Source organism: Talpa europaea (genome assembly GCF_964194135.1).
Source record: "Talpa europaea genome assembly, chromosome: 13".
Taxonomy (NCBI): Eukaryota; Metazoa; Chordata; class Mammalia; order Eulipotyphla; family Talpidae; genus Talpa; species Talpa europaea.
In genome coordinates this window covers 101,151-121,837 of record NC_140080.1, presented here as the reverse complement: position 1 = coordinate 121,837, position 20,687 = coordinate 101,151, and the positions used below count along the sequence as shown (strand labels likewise).

The 20,687-nt window shown below is 56.6% G+C and overlaps 1 protein-coding gene across 1 annotated transcript; it reads left to right on the top strand.

Moving 5' to 3' along the window:
* Positions 1-4,089: 4,089 nt before the first annotated feature.
* METAP1 (methionyl aminopeptidase 1) lies at positions 4,090-20,397 on the top strand (the record flags this gene model as incomplete). Its single annotated transcript, XM_084251970.1, has 11 exons — positions 4,090-4,203; positions 8,386-8,437; positions 9,063-9,175; positions 10,370-10,430; positions 11,210-11,301; positions 11,966-12,049; positions 14,002-14,140; positions 15,322-15,453; positions 16,546-16,689; positions 18,846-18,911; positions 20,234-20,397. The coding sequence occupies 11 exons, from the start codon at positions 4,090-4,092 to the stop codon at positions 20,395-20,397; spliced, it is 1,161 nt and encodes a 386-aa protein (XP_084108096.1).
* Positions 20,398-20,687: the final 290 nt, after the last annotated feature.

The following is a 20,687-nucleotide window of genomic DNA, read 5'->3' as shown; positions in this document are numbered from 1 at the left end:
CTGGTGGCCGGGGAGCAGCCGGGGATTGAACTGGCGCTGCAGAGGCTGCGGGCAGCTTCGCAACCCAGCGCTCAACCGCTGCGCCACCGGGGAGGCCCAGTATCTAGGTTTTTTAATAATTCTGGGGGAAATTCCAAAACAGACTTAATTCACTCAATCCTAAGTAGAAATGATCAACATTCAATAGAGATGAACTAGATGTAATTTTAAGAAGGCACAATCCAATTGCGGTTTGTTTTTTTCTTTTGGGATTGTGAGTGATTGCAAGATATTCTGCCTGAGCAACTGTGCTTTAATACAAGAGAGGGAGTTGGGGGCGTTGCTATCACCTCAGAGTGGCGAGGTGGGAACGGTTCCACATGGGAGGCAGGCGGGCACCAAGTTGTGCTTGCGTGGTCCTTAGAAGAAAGTTTGATGTCCTGCGCCTGGAAGGCTGAACCAGCCCTGAGAGATTCTCGGCGCTGAGCTGGGTCACGAGCCAACGTCCAAATGGGATTCACAAAAAGGTGGGATGGTGCCAAAGGCTCTAGCTCTTCCCTCTACTTGCAGGGAAGCGGCCAGCAGGTGTTCTTTGCTTCTGCCACCAAAATGACAAAAGGAAGTGTCAGTCAATTTAAATGTAAAATTAGCAGCTCATGACAGTCTTCAACAACTTTGGGGTTTCCGTTCCGGTAAAGGCTTTATTAAAAGGAGAAATTGCCTCTGTTCCCAGAAGGCCCATTTCTTGTGGTTTGTGACCAATTTTCGTGAGAGGGGAGATATGTATTGTTCAGGAAACCCAGTAGCAAAACACCAGCTTTATGGTTCAGCTGAGCATGGTTTCTAGCATAAAAATCAGATCACCCACTGAGACAGTAGGGCCGATGCCATCACGATTTCTAAATGCAGGTTGGGTACTAGTGACTTGGAAACCAGGTAAAAGTAAGCACTTTAGATCTAAGTAAAGTTTGTCCAGTCTCTGAGCAGAACCCAGAAGAACCTGTCAGGGTAAAAATGTGCATCCTTTCTGAAGCTGGTGGGACAGACTTCTCCTGTCTCCTGAAGTGTGGGAGGGACACTTTGCTCTGGCAGTGCTGGGAGGGATTATTCACAGACACCGCCACCAAGGAGGCACTCTGGGGGAGTTACGTGAAACCAGGAACTGAGTGTCCTTGATGGCGAGGCGCTTCTGGAAAGTTCCAAAATGGAACTTCTCATTCCTGTGAAGAAAATATCTACGAATGGGCTAGTGAAATAACTGATTACCCTCAGGATCATCCAGAATGCTTTTGTTTATGGTTTTTTTTTTTTTTAAGATTTATTTATTTATCTATACAAGCACTGGGTACAGTCAGAAGCGCAGGAGGGTGAGAGGATTCACCAGAGCCAGAGCGGGGAGCAGAGCAGGCAGAGGGACTGAGGTACACTGCTGAGGGGAGCAGCGGGCAGCAGGGGGGTTCTGCGTGCCATGTGGAGCCCTCCTCCGGAGGCCCCAGAATGCTTTTGAGCTAGAACTTAGATTAGTACGAATTATGTTGCACCTGGGGGCCTCCCCTGGTGGCGCAGCAGCGGTTGAGCGCTGGGTTGTGAGGCTGCCTGCAGCCTCTGCAGCACCAGCTTGATCCCTGGCCACCGGGCCAGGGTCTCACACACACACACACACACACACACACACGCACACACACACAAGTTGCAACTGGGGAACATAACACATATTATTTGCAAATTATCTTGGATAAGGTGCAGCTTCTGTTTTTAACAGTGATGCAGCATAGTGTAGATGAAAAAGAGTATAAAAAGTGAATCGGCTTCTAAGGGTTCGCTTTTGTTTGGGGTGTACTTTTTCCTCATTAAATCTTAAATCCAAAGTGGCCATTTTCGTTAGTGTGTGTTTTAAATGCTCATTACAATGTGGCTGTCATTTCTTTAAGTGCTCATTGGTAGAAGTTGGTAGGAAAATTCTAAGAACCAAGAAGGGAGTCCAGCTTTCCAAGTATTGTAAATACTTTAGACATTCCTTATCAGTATTAGGAACTTCCATGGAAGAAGAGTTTGCATAGTAATGCAAACTTTTGAATTTTTGTAAAGGAAACACAGATGTACATGCTTATGTCCATGGATGGGTGTTAAGTTATTTGATGTAGGTTTGGGTTTTTGAGATTTGCTTGTAAAATCAGTAATGGAAAATACAAGACCCTTTCCTCATCTTCAAGATAATACTCTGAAGCCTTGTGTGTAATATATGCCAGTGAGAAGTAATTATTGATTTTGGTTCAGTAAGTTATCCATACAATAGAATATCATGCAGCGATTAAAATTATGTGTTAAAAGTATATTTAGTGACAATAAGCGAAATTCACAACCGAATAAACCGGGCAAGTAAATACTCTGAACGGTCCGGTCCAGTTTTGGTTAAAAAAACCATAGACGCATATGCACACGTATAGATGCGATACACACGTACAGTCATTTGGTGGTCGACTTCCTTTTTCCTTCTGTGTCTATACATTTTTGAGTTGATTGCCTGACTATTACATTGTTTGCATGGCTTCTGCAGCAGAACCCGCTATTGAAAAGGAAAAAGGGAAAAAGAGGGGCGCTCGCGGCGCAGCACGGGGCGCGGTGGCGAGAAGAGGGTGAAGGTCCGAGGGACAAGCGCCCCGCCGTGAAGAAGCGGACCCCGCGGGCCAGCCCGCCTGCCCGCTCGGGAGCCGCCGAGGGCCCCTCCCGCGATTTCACCGCCAGACGCGGCCGCCGCGAGCGGGCGGGCTGAGGGGGCGCCGAGGACAGGCGCGGGCCGCGCGCCAAGCTCCGGCGACTCCGCCGCGCGCCCGCAGCCCCCGCGGCCCGCGACCACCGGCCACACCGCGGCGCGGGGGGGGGGCGAAGGGCGCGGGGGGGGGCGCGGGGCGCGGGGCGCGGGGCGCGGGGCGGGGCGGGGCGCGGGGGGGGGGCGCGGGGGGCTCCCGGGCCCGCCACAGCGGGAGGTGCTCGGCGGCCGGGCGCCCGGACAAGCGCGGGCGCCTCCGGCGCGGAGACGAGCGGCGCCGCCCGGACCCTGCCCGGCCGCGGGGAGCGGCGGGGGCCGTCGTGGCCGCCGGCTCCGGGCGGCTCCGGAAAGCCGGCCCTCGGCGCGCGGGCGGGAAGACGGCGTCCCGGCGGTGGAGCCCCGGCCGCGCCCCGCCCCGCCAGCCGCGCGACCGTCCCGGCGGCGCAGGCCCGCCCCGGCCCGGGCCCCGGTGGGGACAAGCCGCCCGCACGGCCGCGCGGACGAGGCCGCGGAGAGGCCGCGCCGGGCAGGGCCGCGGGCCCGACGCCCGGGACCGGCGCGGGCGGGGGCTGCGCGCCACGTGCGCGCCGGCGGGGGCGGGGCGAAGCGCCCCGGAGGCGGGGCCGCCGCGGGGCGGGGCGAAGGCCGGGGGCGGGGCGCGTGGGGCGCGGGCGGGGCGGGGCTAAGGTCGGGGGCGGGGCGCCGTGGCGCGCGGGGGCGGGGCTAAGGTGGTGGGGCGGGGCGCCGTGGCGCGCGGGGGCGGGGCTAAGGTGGTGGGGCGGGGCGCCGTGGCGCGCGCGAGAGGGACGGGGCTAAGGTCGTGGGGCGGGGCGCCGTGGCGCGCGCGAGAGGGACGGGGCTAAGGTCGAGGGGCGGGGCGCCGTGGAGCGCGGGGGCGGGGCTAAGGCCGTGGGGCGGGGCGCCGCTTGAGCGCGCGAGCAGGGGCGGGGCTAAGGCTGGGGGCGGGGCCGGGCCGGAGGCTGCCGGGGGCGCGAGGCGGGCGTCACGGAACCCGGGGCCGAACGCTCCTCTTCCTCCTCCGCGCCGAGGGAGCCAGGGCGTCCTCTTCTTTTCTGCCGTCGCTCGCCCCCACCCTCCGCGCCACCGCCCCGCCCCGCCCCGTCTGGACTCCGCCCCCGCCGCAGCCCCGCCCCCGCCGTGGCTCCGCCCCGCCGAGGCTCCGCCCCGACGAGCAGCCCCGCCCCGCCGCAGCCCCGCCCCGCCCCGCCGCAGCCCCGCCCCGCCCCGCCGCGGCTCCGCCCCCGCCGCAGCCCCGCCCCCGCCGCAGCCCCGCCCCGCCGCAGCCCCGCCCCGCCGCGGCTCCGCCCCCGACGAGCAGCATGGCGGCCGTGGAGACGCGCGTGTGCGAGACGGACGGCTGCAGCCGCGAGGCCAAGCTCCAGTGTCCCACCTGCATCAAGCTGGGCATCCAGGGCTCGTACTTCTGCTCGCAGGTGGGCGCTCCCCGGCGCCGGCGCTCCCCGCGCCTCCTCTGCCGCCGGCCGCGGACGGGCCGCGCGGGCGCGCGCGGGCTCTGGGCCGGGGCTCGGCGCGGGTCTCCCGGCGGCCCCGCGCGGCCTGTGCCCGGCGGGCTGCGCGCTGTGCGGCCTCCCAGCACCGGCGTGGCTGCGGGCACAGGCGTGCGGGCTCCCGGGACAGGTGGGCTCCCGGGGCCGGTGGGGCTCCCGGGGCCGGTGGGGCTCCTGGGACAGGTGGGGCTCCCCGGGACAGGTGGGGCTCCCCGGGACCGGTGGGGCTCCCCGGGGCCGGTGGGGCTCCCCGGGACAGGTGGGGCTCCCCGGGACAGGTGGGGCTCCCCGGGGCAGGTGGGGCTCCCGGGACAGGTGGGGCTCCCCGGGACAGGTGGGGTTCCTCGGGACAGCTGGGTCTCCCGGGACAGGTGGGGCTCCCGGGGCAGGCGGGGTTCCCCGGGACAGGTGAGGCTCCCCGGGACAGGTGTGGTTCCCCGGGACAGGCGGCGCTCCCGGGACAGGTGGGGCTCCCAGGACAGGTGGGGTTCCTCGGGACAGGTGGGGCTCCTGGGACAGGTGTGCGGGCTCCCTGGGACGGGTGGGGCTCCGCGAGGCTGGCGTGCCAGGAAGGGCAGTCAGTCCCTGGTCCGGGTTGGAGGGGCCCACACCGCCGCACAGGGAGGGGGGACTTGGGAAGGGAGGGAGTCACGACCCAGCCCCCCCTTTGCCTCTGTCCTAACTCCTGAGGTTGGCAGAGCAGCTTTGGGGGGGACGGGGTCTGTATGATTCATTCTTTTCCTTTGGCACCTCAAATCCTAAATTTAGAAAGCCACGTTACAGAATTTCCCCCTGACTGCAAAAGACCGTTCTTTGGAGGGTTTTGCCTCCAAGCCGCGGTGTCTGAGCAAGTTTTGTGCAGTGCAGCAAACCTGCACCGCCGGGCCCTGACTGGGCGCTGGGCTCCTGCTGCCTTTCCACACTCCCCTGGCGGGGTGTCCCAGCTGCCCGGACTTGTCAAGAGAGGCACGTGAATGTGTAATTACTGCGTTGGAGTGTCGGGAAGAGCAGAGGAGGAAGGCCCAGAGGCCCTGCCCTTGTCAGTTCCTGTACCTTTGAACCAGTCCAACTACCTTTGAGCTCCAGTCTCCCGCGTGTGGTTCCTTCACAGAGTTCACAAGGTTGTTCTGGGGCTTCTGTTATCCAGCAAAAGTGGAGTGCTGACATAATGTCAGGGTTTTGGCTTTTTTTAAAAGATGCCGGTAGGGTTTCACACTTCCATATATAAAAATGTTAAAGACTAGAATGGCAGCAAATACATAGGAGTAATAAATGCAGGTAATATGACTGTCTGAAACGGGAAATGTATGTCGAAAGGCGTGTGTAACGTAAGCATAAATAAGGTTCGCGTGGAAGTCACCCTGAGCGAGGGCCGCTGTGCTGTGCAGGTCTGTGGGCCGTGCTCCTTGCCCTTGTCAGTATCATCTGGAAAAAGTGGCACATGGAGAAGGTTGCTTGATTTAAAAATAGCGTTGAGCTTACTCCACATACTTGTATGAGTCCTTTGTGCTTCTTGAAAATAATTTTCAAATTCTAAATTGTTGAGGGCTTTGAGGGACCTGTATTTTAAAACAAAAAATATTGAGCTTTTGGGAAGGCTACCAGCTAGGTAGAGTAGCGTGGTTTGCTTTGCCTCCAAATTAGGTGGCGTTTTGTAATGCTCACTAGACTCCCCTGTGCAGACGTTCGCCTGCTTAGGTTTTGAAAAGATACTGTGAGACCATGTTCATCAAGGGCAGAAACAACTGTGGGTGCTGGGGCTTGTGGAACAAAGCCCGCCCGGTCTGTGCAGGTACAGCGGGACTGCTCAGGGTGGTGGGGCTGGAGGTGTCTCGTGCTGGCTTCTGCAGGTTGTCCAGTTGTCTGTGTGCTGATCTGCAGTCAGGTGTTTACTGAATAGCTCCCAGGCTGTCTCTCTCTTTTCTTCACCACCCCCACCATTTTTTCATTTCTCATCAAGTCACTTGTAGGGATCTCTTAAAATTTCTCTACTGTAATTCCCCACTTTGAGATAATACCCATTAAATTAACCACACAAAGCCTTTTCGAGCAGAAGTCATTTTCCCCCTGACATAGCACAGTTGATCACTTACCCCACCTGTTACAAATGCTCTCTCCTGGAGTGTAGGATTCCAGCCTCTTTGCCTGGACACCTCTTATGCGTTCAGTCTCTTTTTTTAAAATTTTTTTTATTCATTCATACAGGTCAGATGCGCGGGAGGGTGAGAGGATTCACCAGAGACAGAGCGGGGAACAGAACAGGCAGACTGACTGAAATCCACTGCTGAGGGGAGCAGCGGGCGAGACAGCAGAGGTCTGCTGCGCCATGTGGGATTCTCACAGGCTGATCAGGATCTAACCTGCGCTACAGAGGCTGCGGACAGCTTCTCAGTGTGGCGCTGAACCAGCTGGGCCACCAGGGGAGGCCCCTCAGTCTCGTTCTTTTGGTCTGTGAGCGCCTGTGTTTGTACACTTGTCTTCACCTAGAATGTCATCTGCCTTCTGAGATCTTTTTTTACTCCCAACTTGAGATTTTGGTCCAATCATGGACCTTTTCTTTCTTTGTTTTTTTTTTTTTTTTTTTTAAAGTTTTATTTATTTATTTATACAAGAACCTGGGTGCAGTCAGAAGCGCGGGAGGGTGAGAGAATTCACCAGAGCCAGAGTAGGGAGCAGAGCAGGCAGAAGGACTGAAGTACACTGCTGAGGGGAGCAGCGGGCGTGAGAGGTCTGGAGAGGTCTGCGCGCCATGTGGGACCCTAGCCGGCGATCGAACCGGCGCTGCAGAGGCTGCGGGCAGCTTCTCAGCCCAGCACTCAGCCGCTGCGCCACCAGGGGAGGCCTGACTTTTTCTTTTTAAAGATTTATTTATGCATACAAGAACTGAGTTACAGGCCAGAGGTGCGGGAGGTGAGAGGGTTCACCAGCAAGAGCAGGGAGCAGAACAAGCGGATCCACTGAAATACACTGCTGAGGGGAGCTGCGGGGAGACAGGAGAGGGCTGCTGCGCCATGCGGGTCAGCTCCCTGGCCGGCCTGGGATTGAATTCGTGCTGCAGAGGCTGTGGAGAGCTTCATAGTGCTGTGCTTAACCCCAGGGCAACCAGGGAGGCCCAGATTTTGTAAGTTTTTTAAGGATGGAGGCAGTGCATTCATTTTTGTGTTTTTCTTCGTGCCTTGCACACAGTAGGCCCTGCAGTCATTAAATGGAAGGAAAGAGGTTGATCTATCTGGGGGTGAGCACAGAGCATCAGCTCCTTTGTGTGTTCACAAACCCAGGACAGTTGCCGTGTTGCCCTTAATTAAAGCATCCTGAGAAGTGAGAAAACTGAGTGATTTGCAACCCCTAGAAGGCATAAGCGCTTCGAGTCAGTTAATTGTCACTGGAACAAGACTGAGTGTGAGTCGGGCCTGGTCAGTCTTAGCTGCCACATCTGGTGAGTTGTCAGTTTGGGGAGAGGGCTGCTGGCGTGTCTGCGCGGGGCGTCTGGGAAGAGAGCGTGCCTGGCGCCCAGCAACAGTGCAGTGAACAGACGGCCCCACGCCCGGCCTCGGTGTCGTCAGGGTTTAAAGTTGCCCAAGGAGAAGAGCCACCTGTCCGTGAACGTATTGGACCAGATCTTCCAGGAGAAGCAGTGGTCCATTGAGGTGGCTGCAGGGTCTGCCACCGGTGAGGGGTTGGCATCTTGCAGGCGGGCCGGAAGGTGAGGAAGGGACGGCAGCGCCGCGGGCAGCGTCCTGGAGACACCAGCCGCCCTCGGAGACCCTTCAGTGGCCACGTTCCTGGCCGCGCGGCGTCTCTGAACGCGTCTTGTCATGGCATCAACACCATGTCCCACATGTGATTTCTCTGTCAGTCCCTCGTATCACCTGACGCCAGGCAGATGCTGTTGTACGTCGGGTGATGGGAGTAATTTTTCGTAGAGTCAGCGCAGGAGGAAGGTATAGAAAAGGTGGCTTTTTAAAAAGCAAAAGTGACTTTTTATAGTACAGCCTCAGGAAGTGCAGGTGAAGTACAGTTTCCAGTGACGGTTTCCTCCGGACAGCAGTCCCTAACCGTTTCTCTCTGGGGAATGCCAGACCCTGATTTTCGTGTTTGCTCTTTCAGGAATGCTTTAAAGGAAGCTGGGCCACTCACAAGCTGCTGCATAAGAAAGCAAGTAAGTACAGCCGCGGGGTCACGCCCGGGGTGCCGAGTGGCCGGTGCCCCAGACGGGTTGTTCCCCCCGTGGCAGCGCCGTGCTGAAAGGCAGAGCTGTGGCCTTTGCGTTCGCTGATCCGCCCGGGCACACCCCATGTGGCAGAGGAGGAGCGGGCGGCCACACATGGCTTTTCTTTGGGGTTAGTTTCCCCTTCGATGGCATTCTCTACCCAGGAGGGCACACAGGCGCACCTCGGCGGTGTGGGGGCTCTGGCTCCAGGCTGTTGCAACACAGCAGGCTGCACAACTCTTGTGTTGCTCTCAGTTGGGAAATTTTGCCTCAGTTAGATTTTATATTTCAAAATGGGCTCCCAGTGTCCTGGTGGTGTGGAGAGACTACGCCGTCCTTGAGGAGAGGGGTTCTGTGAGCTGCTCCTCCTTGATGCTGTGTAGAACCTAGAATATGTTCAGCTTGAGCCTTTCTCTGCAGACCCTGAGGCCTGTGAGAAGGGTCAGGCCTGCGGGAGCGGGTGTGCTGCAATGGCCAGGAAGGGCTGGGTCTGGGCAGCTCTGGGGCTTCCAACAGTGAGATCGGGGCCGCCTCTGGGCCTGCCCCGAGCGTTCTCCCCTTCTCTCCTGCTCAGAAGATGAAAAGGCGAGGCGTGAAGTGTCGTTCTGGACGGTGGAAGGCGACGTCAACACTGACCCGTGGGCCGGCTACCGCTACACGGGGAGGCTCCGGCCCCACTACCCCCTGGTGAGCACCAGACCCCGCCACGCCCTCTTGAGCCTCTCCAGTTTTTACTTTCTTGAAAATGTTACATGTGATTTATGTTCCAGTAATAATTCCTAGAATCAGTATGGCGTTCACATTCTGGTTCTTTAGCTTTTATGTTTGATTCATTATTTGAAAGTTAGCGGGGACACTTGGCAATCATGGACAGAGCAGGAGCAACTTCGGAGGGAAGGTTTAAAACTCATTTAATCGTGGGCCTCCCTCGTGGCCTAGGGGTTAAGTCTCAGGCTATCAGCCTACTGCCTGAGTCCGTCCCCGGCCAGGGAGCTGACCCACACCGCGCAGACCTCTTCTGTCTCCCCGCCGCTCCCCTCAGCAGCCTAGTTCAGTCGGTCTGCCTGTTCCGCTCCCCACTCTGTCTCTGGTGAATCCTCTCACTCCCTGCACCTCTGGCCTGCACCCCAGCTCCAGTATGCATAAATAAAAACCAAAAACTTATTTTATCTTTAAAAAGCATGGGAAAAGTAGCTATTTCCTGCCTGTTGTGGTGGTGTGTATTTTTAAAAAGGGATTTCTCTTCATCTAGTTTCCTTTCTGCCACTTCACCTCTTCCTGTGGTATTGCTATCTATTTTCTTCCTTAGACATTTAAATTCTCATTACTGATACTTTTTTCTTTAATGTGTCTTTGATTACAATTTCGGGGAAATAATCAAAATCATAAGTCTCTTCATGCCTCCCTGTAGCTGTGGGGACAGGACTGTGCTGATTCCATTACTTTGAGACCTTATTGTTATTGTTGGTTTGTCAGGTTTTTTTTTTTTTAAAGATTTATTTATGAATATAAGAGCTGGGGTGTAGGCCAGAGGTGCAGGGGAGTGAGGGGGTGAGAGGATTCCCCCAGAGAGAGTGGGGAGCGGAACAGGCAGATCCACTGAAATCCACTGCTGAGGGGAGCAGCGGGGAGACAGGAGGGGTCTGCTGCGCCATTTAGGTAGCTCCCTGGCCAGGTATGGAACTCGGGCTGCAGAGCCCGCTGATGGCTTCATAGTGCTGAGATTTAACCCCTGTGCCACCAGGGAGGCCCCCTATTTAATACTTGAGTGAAGTCTTTAGTGTTTTTCCCTCCAGTTTTATTTTCTTTGTTAATAAATTTTAATAATGAGAGCTGCTTAATATTTGAATCAGTTTTAATTCCCCTCTTGGATGCCATCAGATGCCAACCAGGCCGGTGCCAAGCTACATTCAGAGGCCAGACTACGCTGACCACCCGCTAGGTGAGCCCCCCTCCCCCACCACGCGCCCACGCCGGTCATGTCCCAGGGGCCGGGCTTGTTGGATTTTCTTAGATAACATCTTACTTGGGATTTCCATATCACCATTTATTAAAAAAAGATAAATTTTATTTTGTCAGATACTGAAATAGTTACTATATTGACTTTAATACTTTTTAAAGGTATGGTTAATTTCAGTTAAGCTGATTTTATTAGTTAGGGCAAGATTTTCCAAACTTGTTTGGACTCTGGCCCAGCATGAGAAGCACATTTGCTGGCATCTGCGCACGAGCGGGGGTGTGCAGGATAACCGTCGCAGTCACAGCCGCGCCCGGCCCCGCTTGGCGAGGCAGCTGGACGTTCGTGTCCCGTTTGGTAACACAGAGCAGGGCAGTGCAGCCCTGGGAGGGCCACAGGCGCAGGCTGAACCCCGGGAGGCTCCAGGTTGAAGGGACGCTCGAGACTGGCCAGCAGCTGCTCCACGAGGTGGTGCGGGCACGCCTGGGGACCACGCTGCTTACTGCGCCGCCTGCTGACCTTCTGAAGGTGCCGACTGCTAGCAGACCCCAGAATTTGTTCTTCAGAGTTCTCCTTGCAGTTTGTTCAGCAAGTTTCCCTTTCATATTGAAAATATTTTGTACAAAAGTCTGACCTGGGCCCTCCCAAACCACGCAAATCAGTGTCCAGTGAGACTTGTCAGTCATCAGCTGGGAGGCGGGTTTTCTCCTAGATACGGCAGCTCTCCGTTCATCTTGCTTTTGCTGACTGCTTTTCCTTTCCAGGAATGTCTGAATCTGAACAGGCTCTTAAAGGTACTTCTCAAATTAAATTGCTCTCCGCGGAAGACATAGAAGGCATGAGGCTGGTGTGCAGGGTGAGTCGGGGCTGCAGGGCCTGCACGCTCGGGTCGCTCGAGTCGAGGCGTGCTTGTTTTCTGTTAAAAAGCCGAGTTGAGGATTCATGTGGTTAGTGATCTGCCCTTGCTTGCTGGTCTGTTTTTTTTTTTTTTTAAAGAACTAGGTGTTCATGGTTTTCTGTCGTCTTGTTTTCGTGAGCGCCTACGGCTGCCCCGATGCCGGCAGAGCTGCTCTTGTGGGGTGGCTGTCCCTGTCGAGGGAAAATGCAGGCTGCACTGATGCTCATTTGGGAAATGACCCCTTGAGTTTTGATTCTGTACTTTAATCTGGAGAAGTCTGTGGTTCTGTCACTTCCTGTGGTTCTTTGAGGAACGTGTCGTCAGTCTTGTTCCCCGCACCCCCATTGAAAGGCGGGAAGGGTTTGCTCTCTCCACACGTGCAGGCCCCTTGGGCAGCCAGGCCTTGTCGTGAGCCTGCTCGCTCGCCTCCTCCCGTGTACCTGCACGTGTTTACTGTTGGGCACTGGGAATGTATGCGTGGTTTTAAAATGAAAACTGGGGATGAAGATACTTGAGGTTGAATCTTGCATTAGTCACACTTTGCAATCTGCGACGCAGCCTCTGAGACAGCGTGGAGGTCACACTGCCCTGTGCTCCCCGCGGGGTGTCCCTCTCGTTGCAGCTGGCCAGGGAGGTGCTGGACATCGCAGCCGGGATGATCCAGCCGGGCATCTCCACCGAGGAGATCGACCACGCCGTCCACTTGGTGAGAACTTGGCTTTATTCTTTGAAAACAGGCTTGCGTTAGCCGACGTTTAAGTGAGCGTATGTTCTGAGGGTCCAGTCACTGGGCTGAGCTAATTTCAAAATAATTTTTGTTTTCTTTGAAAAATAGAAAGCACTCAACAGTCATTGTTCTCTTCTTTAAGTAACTGAAGTTTGGGAGGCACGTCCAACAGCTTGTGTCTGAAACCGCATTTTACAGCACTTCAGCTTTTTATGAAATGACTGATTTCATCAGTGCTTCAAATGCCATGCCAGTGCCTGCACCGCATGTTCTGAAATAAATGAGAATACAAGCCCCGAATCTAGGGTGGTGGGAAAGACCCCTTCCGTGCCCGCAGTGGCAGTGCCATAACAGACACCTGTTTCACTGTGTGGCGTGAGGGCTGCCGGTCCCTGGGCGGCCGTAGCCTGGGCCGGGAGCGCGGGCTGTGTGAGTGCAGTTGGCAGAGAGAGCGAGGCCCCGCGAGTGAGAGGACAGCGCACGCACCAAGCCTTTCCTGGCAGCCACACAGATGCAGGCCAGGACCACCTGTAAGCTGGTGTTTCGTGGGTGTGTGTGTCCATCACCCGCATGGGGATGGTGAAGCCGCTTTTGTAAGCTCTTAAAGAGTTTATAGAAAGATTTTTTTCAGAGTTTAAAAAATCCTGATTTTGGGGTATTGTCCCATTTGTTTAAATGTATAGGGTGCAAGGGCAGCATTTTGAGTGCTTCTTGGAGCAAGTGTTCTTTTAAGGGCTTCTTCTCCTAACTCATACACGCGCCCTCACGGCTTCACCAGGTGGACACTGCCAGCCCCGCTCAGCGGGGAGGACGCACCGCGAGCCGTCAGCTGACGTCCACGCGCCCGTTCCCCGCGCAGACCGTTGCTTCTGCGCTTAGCTGTGCTGTGAGATTCGCAGAAGTAAATCCTCAGAAAAGGGGAAAGTGGTGGATGGACAGTTATTGGTTGTAATTTTTTTGTGGTTGAGGAAACTTAAGTTCATTTAAAGGTCTAGTAGTAGTGGAGTTGCCAGCAAAATTACGGTGTATTCTACGCGTTGTGTTCCATGCCTGTGTCTAAGAATTGTTACTTCAAAGGATGTGTGGCCGTGTGGAAAGAGAACTGTGTGCTGTGATTTCTTACTGTGTTGGAACAACCAAGTAAAATGAGACTTTTAAGAAAAACCAGACCCTTCTCCCTGAGGGTGGTGGTTGCTTTACATGCGTGCCGTGACTGAAACGTTTCTGGAAGCACTCGAGTGCTCTTAATTGCGTTAATATTTTTGGCCCTAGGGAATATAGATTTTAAGGTCTTCATTTATTTTTAATTTTTATTTTTTTTAAGATTTATTTAATATACGTACAAGAACTGGGCTACAGGCCAGAGGTGCAGGGGGTGAGAGGATTCACCAGAGACACAGTGGGGAACAGAACAGGCAGACTGATGAAATACACTGCTGAGAGGGCAGCGGGCAAGTCAGGAGAGGTCTGCTGCGCCCTGTGGGTAGCTCCCTGGCCGGCTGGGGGTCAATCTCGTGCTGCAGTGGCCGAGGCCAGCTTCATAGGTTATGCCCTAACCCTTTGCTCCACCAGGGAGGCCCCCAAGGTCTTCATTTATTACTTAGGATTTATAACTTCCCTAAAATTGCATTTTAACATTTCCTTTAAATGGTATTTCTAACTTGAAATAATTTTTTCATGAGGAATAATTTCAAACTAGAATGTATGGCGACGTGTGTGTTCGTGGCTTTGCTTCTCCTCTGCCAGTGCTCTGGCCACACGCCCTTGTAGGCTGTTCAGCTCCTGTGTATTACTACTTCTAAGAGAAAACAGGCGTTCTTGAGGGGACCATTTGTACAAGTGTTTTCCAAATGTAAAGATCTGGTTAATTGCATGGGTTTTTTTTCTTTCGCACATTGCACACTAGTACTCTGTATTTTGGTTTGCCGTAGGCGTGCATTGCCAGGAACTGCTACCCGTCTCCGCTGAACTATTATAACTTCCCAAAGTCCTGCTGCACGTCCGTGAACGAGGTCATCTGCCACGGGATCCCAGACCGGCGGCCCCTGCAGGAGGGCGACATCGTGAACGGTAAGTGCCGGCTGGGCAGTGGCCACCTGCTTTCTTCACTTGCTTCCTGTCCTCGACTTCTTTTTTTGTATTAAAAACTCCAAATAAACCTAACGTCCTGGCAGCCTGTTCTGTGGTCTTAGGTCTGCCGTAGGGCGGAACGTGTTCCCGAGTGCAGAGCAGCTGTGAGGGGGGAGACACGGCAGGACGGGAGGGTTGACGGTGTGAGCTTTTGAGTCCCTGGTGGTCTGAAGAGTCCAGAGCGGCCCCTGGCCGTGAGGGCAGCTCCCTGGTGACAGACGGGGCCTGGAGGAAGAGGGTCCCTTAAAGCAGCGCCTTCTGCTTGAGGCCCCAGAGGGGACTGCAGCCTCCACTAGGTATCCTGGGCAGTGGGTGTCCTGGGAAGTGGCCGTCCGTGTGCCCGTGACGGAGAAGTTCCTGACAGGATGGCTGGCATCTCCCATGCTTGGGGCTTGGGGCGGGTGTTAAGTGTTGTGAGAGCTGTGGGGGGGCGCTAGCTTCACCACACTGTTGGGCGTGGCTCTTACTGCTTTGGTTTATCAAGTTCGGTGAGTTTTGGGGGCTGTGCCCAGCCCTGTTTTTATTGAACTCACTCTTTTTCTTTTGTGCACAACTGTGAGGTTTTCCAGGAACGTGTGCTGGGTTGGGCCGACATAGCCTGACCATGCGGGGTGATGGGGCCATATCCGGGGGGGTCCGTGTGGCTGAGTGGGCTGCAGAGGGGACCCACGATGCCATCTTCTCACTGTGTGGCCCGCTCACAGCACTGAGTGTGGTGCAGGGGACAGGTTTGGCTGCCTGTCACCATGCCCACAGGAACCAAGCTCTTTCACATGGGCACAGAGGGGAGGAAGGTTGTTCCCAAGGACGCAGAAGACACACAGGTTTTTGGAGAGCCCGTGGGCAGTGCACACAGTCCGTGTCCTCGCTTGGGGGGGGTGGAAGACGCTCTCGGCAGCATGTTCTGTGTAGTGCCTGCCCGTAGCGGCCCCTCCACTTCTGCCACTGACTCTGCTCGCTGCCCCACACGAGCCTGTCCTGGGTGTTTCTTTCTTTTGCCACAAGTGGTCCAAGGCCACGTGAGAGGGCCTGGCCTCGGCTGTCCTCCTGGCGCCCCCGTGGTGGAGCGGGGAGGTGTGGCGCTGTGGAGCCCAGGTGCCCACGTCCTCCTTCTCTTGCAGTGGACATCACCCTCTATCGCAGCGGCTACCATGGCGACCTGAACGAGACCTTCTTTGTTGGAGACGTGGACGAGGGGGCCCGGAGACTGGTGCAGACCACCTATGAGTGCCTGATGCAAGCCATCGACGCAGGTGGGCCCCCCGCGCCGTCTACTGGCCTCAGCGCCCTGGCCGGGGCTGCTGCGTGCCCACCGCCTGCCCTGCCTGTCTCCCTTTTCTCTGACTTCCTTTCCTTTGGCTGCTATGGGAGGCGTGCTGGGATGGTTTTTAGTGCAGTTTCTTCCTATTTCTTTTATTCTTTCAGTGCTGCGTTAGGAGAGAACGATGCGTGGTCCTTTTTACTTTTTTAAAATTTTTTTTTTAAAGATTTATTTATGCGGGGCCTCCTTGGTGGTGCAGCCGGTTGAGCACAGCGCTGTGAAGCTGTCCACAGCTGCTGCAGCGTGGGGTTCAATTTCCAGCCAGTCGGGGAGATACCTGCATGGCGCAGCAGACCTCTCCTGTGTCCCCGCTGCTCCCCTCAGCAGTGTTTCCAGTCCGTGTGCTTGTTCTGCTCCCTGCTCTCTCTCTCTGGTGAATCATCTCACCCTCCTGCACCTCTGACCTGTACCCCAGCTCTTGTATAAATAAATAAATAAATAAATAAATAAATCTTTAAAAAAAAAGATTTATGTATGCAAGCGCTGGGGTGCAGGTCAGAGGTGCAGGGGTGAGAGGATTCACAGAGACAGAGTGGGGAGCAGAACAGGCAGACTGACTGAAACCCACTGCTGAGGGGAGCAGCGGGGAGACAGGAGAGCTGTGCTGCGCCATGTGGGTTGCTCCCTGCCCAGGGATCGAACTCGTGCTACAGTGGCTGTGATAGATTCACACTGCTGAGACTTAACCCCTGCACCACCAAGGAGGCTACTTCCTTTCTTTATTTCTCTCTTCAGACTTTTAATGTTTAAGTTTTTTCTCCCCTCTGCCCAGGAATCTGGGGTTGGACATCAGGTGGGCAGAGCAGGAGACCCAAGAGCCCAAAGCTCTGGTCTCCAGGAGCATGGGGGAGCCACAGCAGCCATGGCAACCCTTTTCTGTTTTTTATTGAAAAGAGTGGATAAGTCAGGAATCAAACACAGGAGGCCCGTACGGGGAGACGCACTCTGGGCTCCGCCCCAGGGCCCTCTTAGTTGCTCGCTAAGTGTTAGCTATTGCTTTCTCACGCGTCTCTCTTGTTTTCAGTGAAGCCTGGCGTTCGATACAGAGAGCTGGGAAACATAATCCAGAAGCACGCCCAAGCAAACGGGTTTTCAGTCGTTCGGAGCTACTGTGGGCACGGGATCCACAAGCTCTTCCACACGGCCCCCAACGTGCCTCACTACGCCAGTAAGTGCTTCCGAGCCCAGCCGCCGGCCCTGTCCTCAGACACTTTGTCGCTGTGACCAGAGCGTGGGTTGATGCCCGTGCACGCTTGCGTAGCACACGGTGCCCTGCCCTGCCTGGCCCAGACTGGCTGCCACTGGTGCCATCACCTGTAGCTTTCAGGGTCACTTTGGGAGTTGCCTTCCCCATCCAGAGACACTGGGGCAGAGGGGAGCATGTGGGGATGTGCTGGGCGGTGGCTAATGATTCACCTGGAGTTGCTTAAGTTACTTATAGTAACTCTTTGCTGCTGAGAATTCAGTCGCGTGACTGTGGTGCAGGGAGGTTGGGGATCTGGCTAAGTCCAGGAGGAAGACATAGATGGTTCTGGCGGACACAGTTTCTGCCCCGCGTCTGGCCACCGCTGTCCTGCCCTCGTGGGGGAGGGTGGCGGGCAGCGTTTGGCTGGTGTTCGTGTCCTCAGACACCAGCCTGTTCGCTGCCATAGAGGAGCAGATGCCCCCCTCCTCCAGTTAGCTGCGCCTTCCAGGAGAGACAGCAAGCAGGGTGGGCCTGTTGCTCGGGGTCAGACCAGGGCTGGTGTGGCGCATTCGCGTGGGTGCCAGCCTGATTGTACTGCGCAGGGAGGCTCGGCCCTGGCGTGGCCAGAAGACCCGGGGTGGTGCCTGGAGTGCGCCATACTGGCTCGAGCATGGCTGGGACGGCTGCTGCCCACCCCGTCGTCGTGGCTCTGAGTGATTTCTGGCAGGGTCTGTGCTTGGAGGAGCCTCTCCTCTGCTCAGTTCTCACTCACTGTGATGGAAGCTGGGCCAGCGCTGGCCTGGCTTTCTGGCTGTCCAGCTGGCCTTTCCCTGCCCTGCATGTGGCATGGGGAGGACTGTGGGCAGCACAGGCGTGGCCTGGAGGCTGGGGAAGAGCGTCCATGTGGGGGGGCCTGATCACAAACAGCGTGGCCAGCCAGTGTCTGGGTCAGAGCCGGCACAGACTACTGGGGTCTGCATAGTATCTTTGGGCAGAGGCATGAGCTGGGGGCTGCTCTTCAGGGGGTGCTCCTCGCACAGAGTCTGGAGCGCAGGCTGACGTGAGCCCTCAGCCGGCCTGGTGCTGCTGTGGACATGTGGTGGTGGCGGGAGTCGGGCGGCGGGGCCGGGCCAGCTCAGGAGGAGGAGCAGGCCCTGTTCAGAGCACAGGCTGACTTGTGCTGGTCCACGCCGGCCGGTCGGCCAGGGACCGGCCGTTCCTCAAGCTGGGAACCACGCAGACAGGCGCTTCCCTCCCCAACGCCGGTAGGCCCGGCTGGTCCCGGCGCCCCCAGAGGACCCTCCTGGCTGCTGTGCGGGCTTGTGAAGAGTGCGGGGGAAGTTCATTTCAGTAGCGTATTTTCCTTACTCCAGCGCATTCGAATACCAGACCCCAGCCTCTGAGCACAGGGAGGACCGCTGGGGTGTGTGAACGGAGCGGCTTGGTGCCGCGGCCCTGCGGGGCTGCCCGGCCCTCCTGGTGTGCGATCCCGCCCAGCCATGTCCTGGCCCCTGCCCGGCTGGCCTTGGCCCCGCTCCTCGCTTCCCGGGACACACTGAGGCCCTCTGCCGGCCGCCCCGGGGAGCGTGACCCCTGGCGTGGAGTCAGTCACTTGGCCTGGAAGGAAAGTTTGAGAAGTGATGAAGAGTTGGGGTTACTTTCGCCAGGCAGCGCTCCTGCCTGCTGGTGACCGTGTGTCTCTCTTTCTCCTAATGAACTTGTCCTTCTAAAATGTGAAAAAATCACCTTTGCCCCCAGATTTTACAGAGTAGAAGCTCCAGCAGCGGGGGCCGGGTGCAGCGGGGCGCCTCCCGGGTCGGGCGGCCGAGGCCGGGCAGTCCCGTGCCCGCCGGGCTTAGGGGTTTCCAGGGGGCAGCAGCGTTTGGGGCCGCAGAACTGCCCCCCTGGGGTGAGTGTGACTGGGCGGGGCCCTGCAGCACCCCAAGGTTTCCAGCAAGTGTTCTTTTCCCCAAGGGGAACAACACCTGTTTTCCCTTTAGCCGCCTGACACCCGGCCCCGGGTGTGTCTGGAGAACGGGGGTGGAGCGGCGGCCCCGTGGCCCGCGGGCAGGAGCCAGGTGGGGGGGCGCGGCAGCCACCCCGCCGAGGCCACCCCACGAGAGTCTTCCTCATTGCAGAGAACAAAGCAGTCGGTGTGATGAAGGCGGGCCACGTGTTCACCATCGAGCCGATGATCTGCGAAGGTAACCCCCGTGCTCCGGGCGGCCTCGCGGGGCCGGGGCCTGTGGGGCCTGGCCTGTGCCCCTCTTCGCAGCGGTGGGTGTGGGGCGGCCCCCGGCCCTGGCCCTGTAAGGTGGGGGGAGGCGGTGGGATGGGGGCGGGGGCGGGGAGGATTCGCTTTGGTTTCTGGACCCAAGCGCTGGTATTTCTGGAGCCGGTTCGGTTGGATCTCCACAGCCCAGCGCCCCCCCGTGTGACCCCCCGGGCTCACCCCAGCCCGGAACGGACGGGCTGGGAGTTTCCTCAGAGTCACGGCCAACTATTCTGACCGACATCTTTAGCAAGGAGCCTGATTTGGCAGCGCGCAGCAGACAGAGGGGTCACAAAGCCCTTTTGTGAGCGGCCGTCGGGTCCCAAGCACACCAGACCGTGGGGGACCGATGGGCGCTGACGGGCTCCCCGGCCCGGGCTGGTTTGGCTGGTCTGACGCTGTGGATGGAGGCTCGTGTCTGGGACTTGGGGCACCGAGGCCTAACCCTTCATCTATGGGCTGCTCAAAACAAAGAATGCTTTTAATTTTAATTGAGATGTAATTTGGAAACAAGAACATCTCTAAATATATTATAGTGGTGTCCAGAATTGCTTAGCTTTTTCTTTCCAACCCCGCTCCCCAGACTCCTCACCTCTCCCTGCTTCTCTCTCTGCCCCCATGACCCCTCTCTAGCCCTTTCTGCCTCATTGAGGCTCATTTTCCTGCCACTCCCTGTTGCTTTTTACCCCTCTTTCTGGCTGTATGGGTGTGGTCTACACAGACATCACTGACTGCTGTCATTTATCTCCCGTCTGCTGTCATTTAAAAACCATATTGAGTGCTCTGAACTGTAAGTTACAGTAAGGAATTAAGTGTTATAATGGAAGGATGAACAGTCCTCATATTCCCTTCCTAATATACATTGGCTATGGTTTAGTCAAATGCCAGAGTTACACCAGGACAGAGCTAAATCCATTAATTCAGTTTTCTAGTCATAGTTGTATGATTAGTGGTATCAAATGTTTTGTAAAATGAAGCCGAATGTCTTTATTTTGGAACTATCTTGAATTCAGTATTTGGGAAATATAAAAAATGTGAAGTTATAATGCACCGGAGGAAATGGAAGCATTACTTCATTGGCCTAAGACCAGAGTGAAGTTGGAGAGCGCTGACTGAAACAGCTGAAGTGTGACTGGTGTCTGGCGTGAAACCGCTGATCGGTCTGACGTATGCAAGCAGGTGGATGCCAGCACACACAGCAGCGTCCAGCTGAGGGCGGGCGGGGGATCAAGAGGGTCTCTCTCTGTTCTGCAGGAGGCTGGCAGGACGAGACCTGGCCGGACGGCTGGACGGCGGTGACCAGGGACGGCAAGCGCTCGGCCCAGTTTGAGCACACGCTGCTGGTCACAGACACCGGTTGCGAGGTCCTGACACGGCGGCTGGACAGCGCGCGGCCCCACTTCATGTCCCAGTGCTGACGCCGGCGCCCGGCGCCTCCGCTGTCTGTGCATCTGCACCGAGCACAGGGTGGAGGAGGAGACGTCTGTTTCGGGCTGGCTTGGGCTGTTGGTAAGGAGGGACCACAGCGTGTGTCCTCCAGAACACGTCTCGGGTCTGGAAAAGCCGAGAAGGATCAAGCAATCGTTTCTCACCTTTCCGTGCTCCCCTCTCCCCGCAAATCTCCTCAGTTTCTCCTTTGGCCCTTGAGCACTTTTACTTAAGCCGCCTCTGGCTGCTGTTATCACTGCCACGCGGCCTGGGGGCCGCA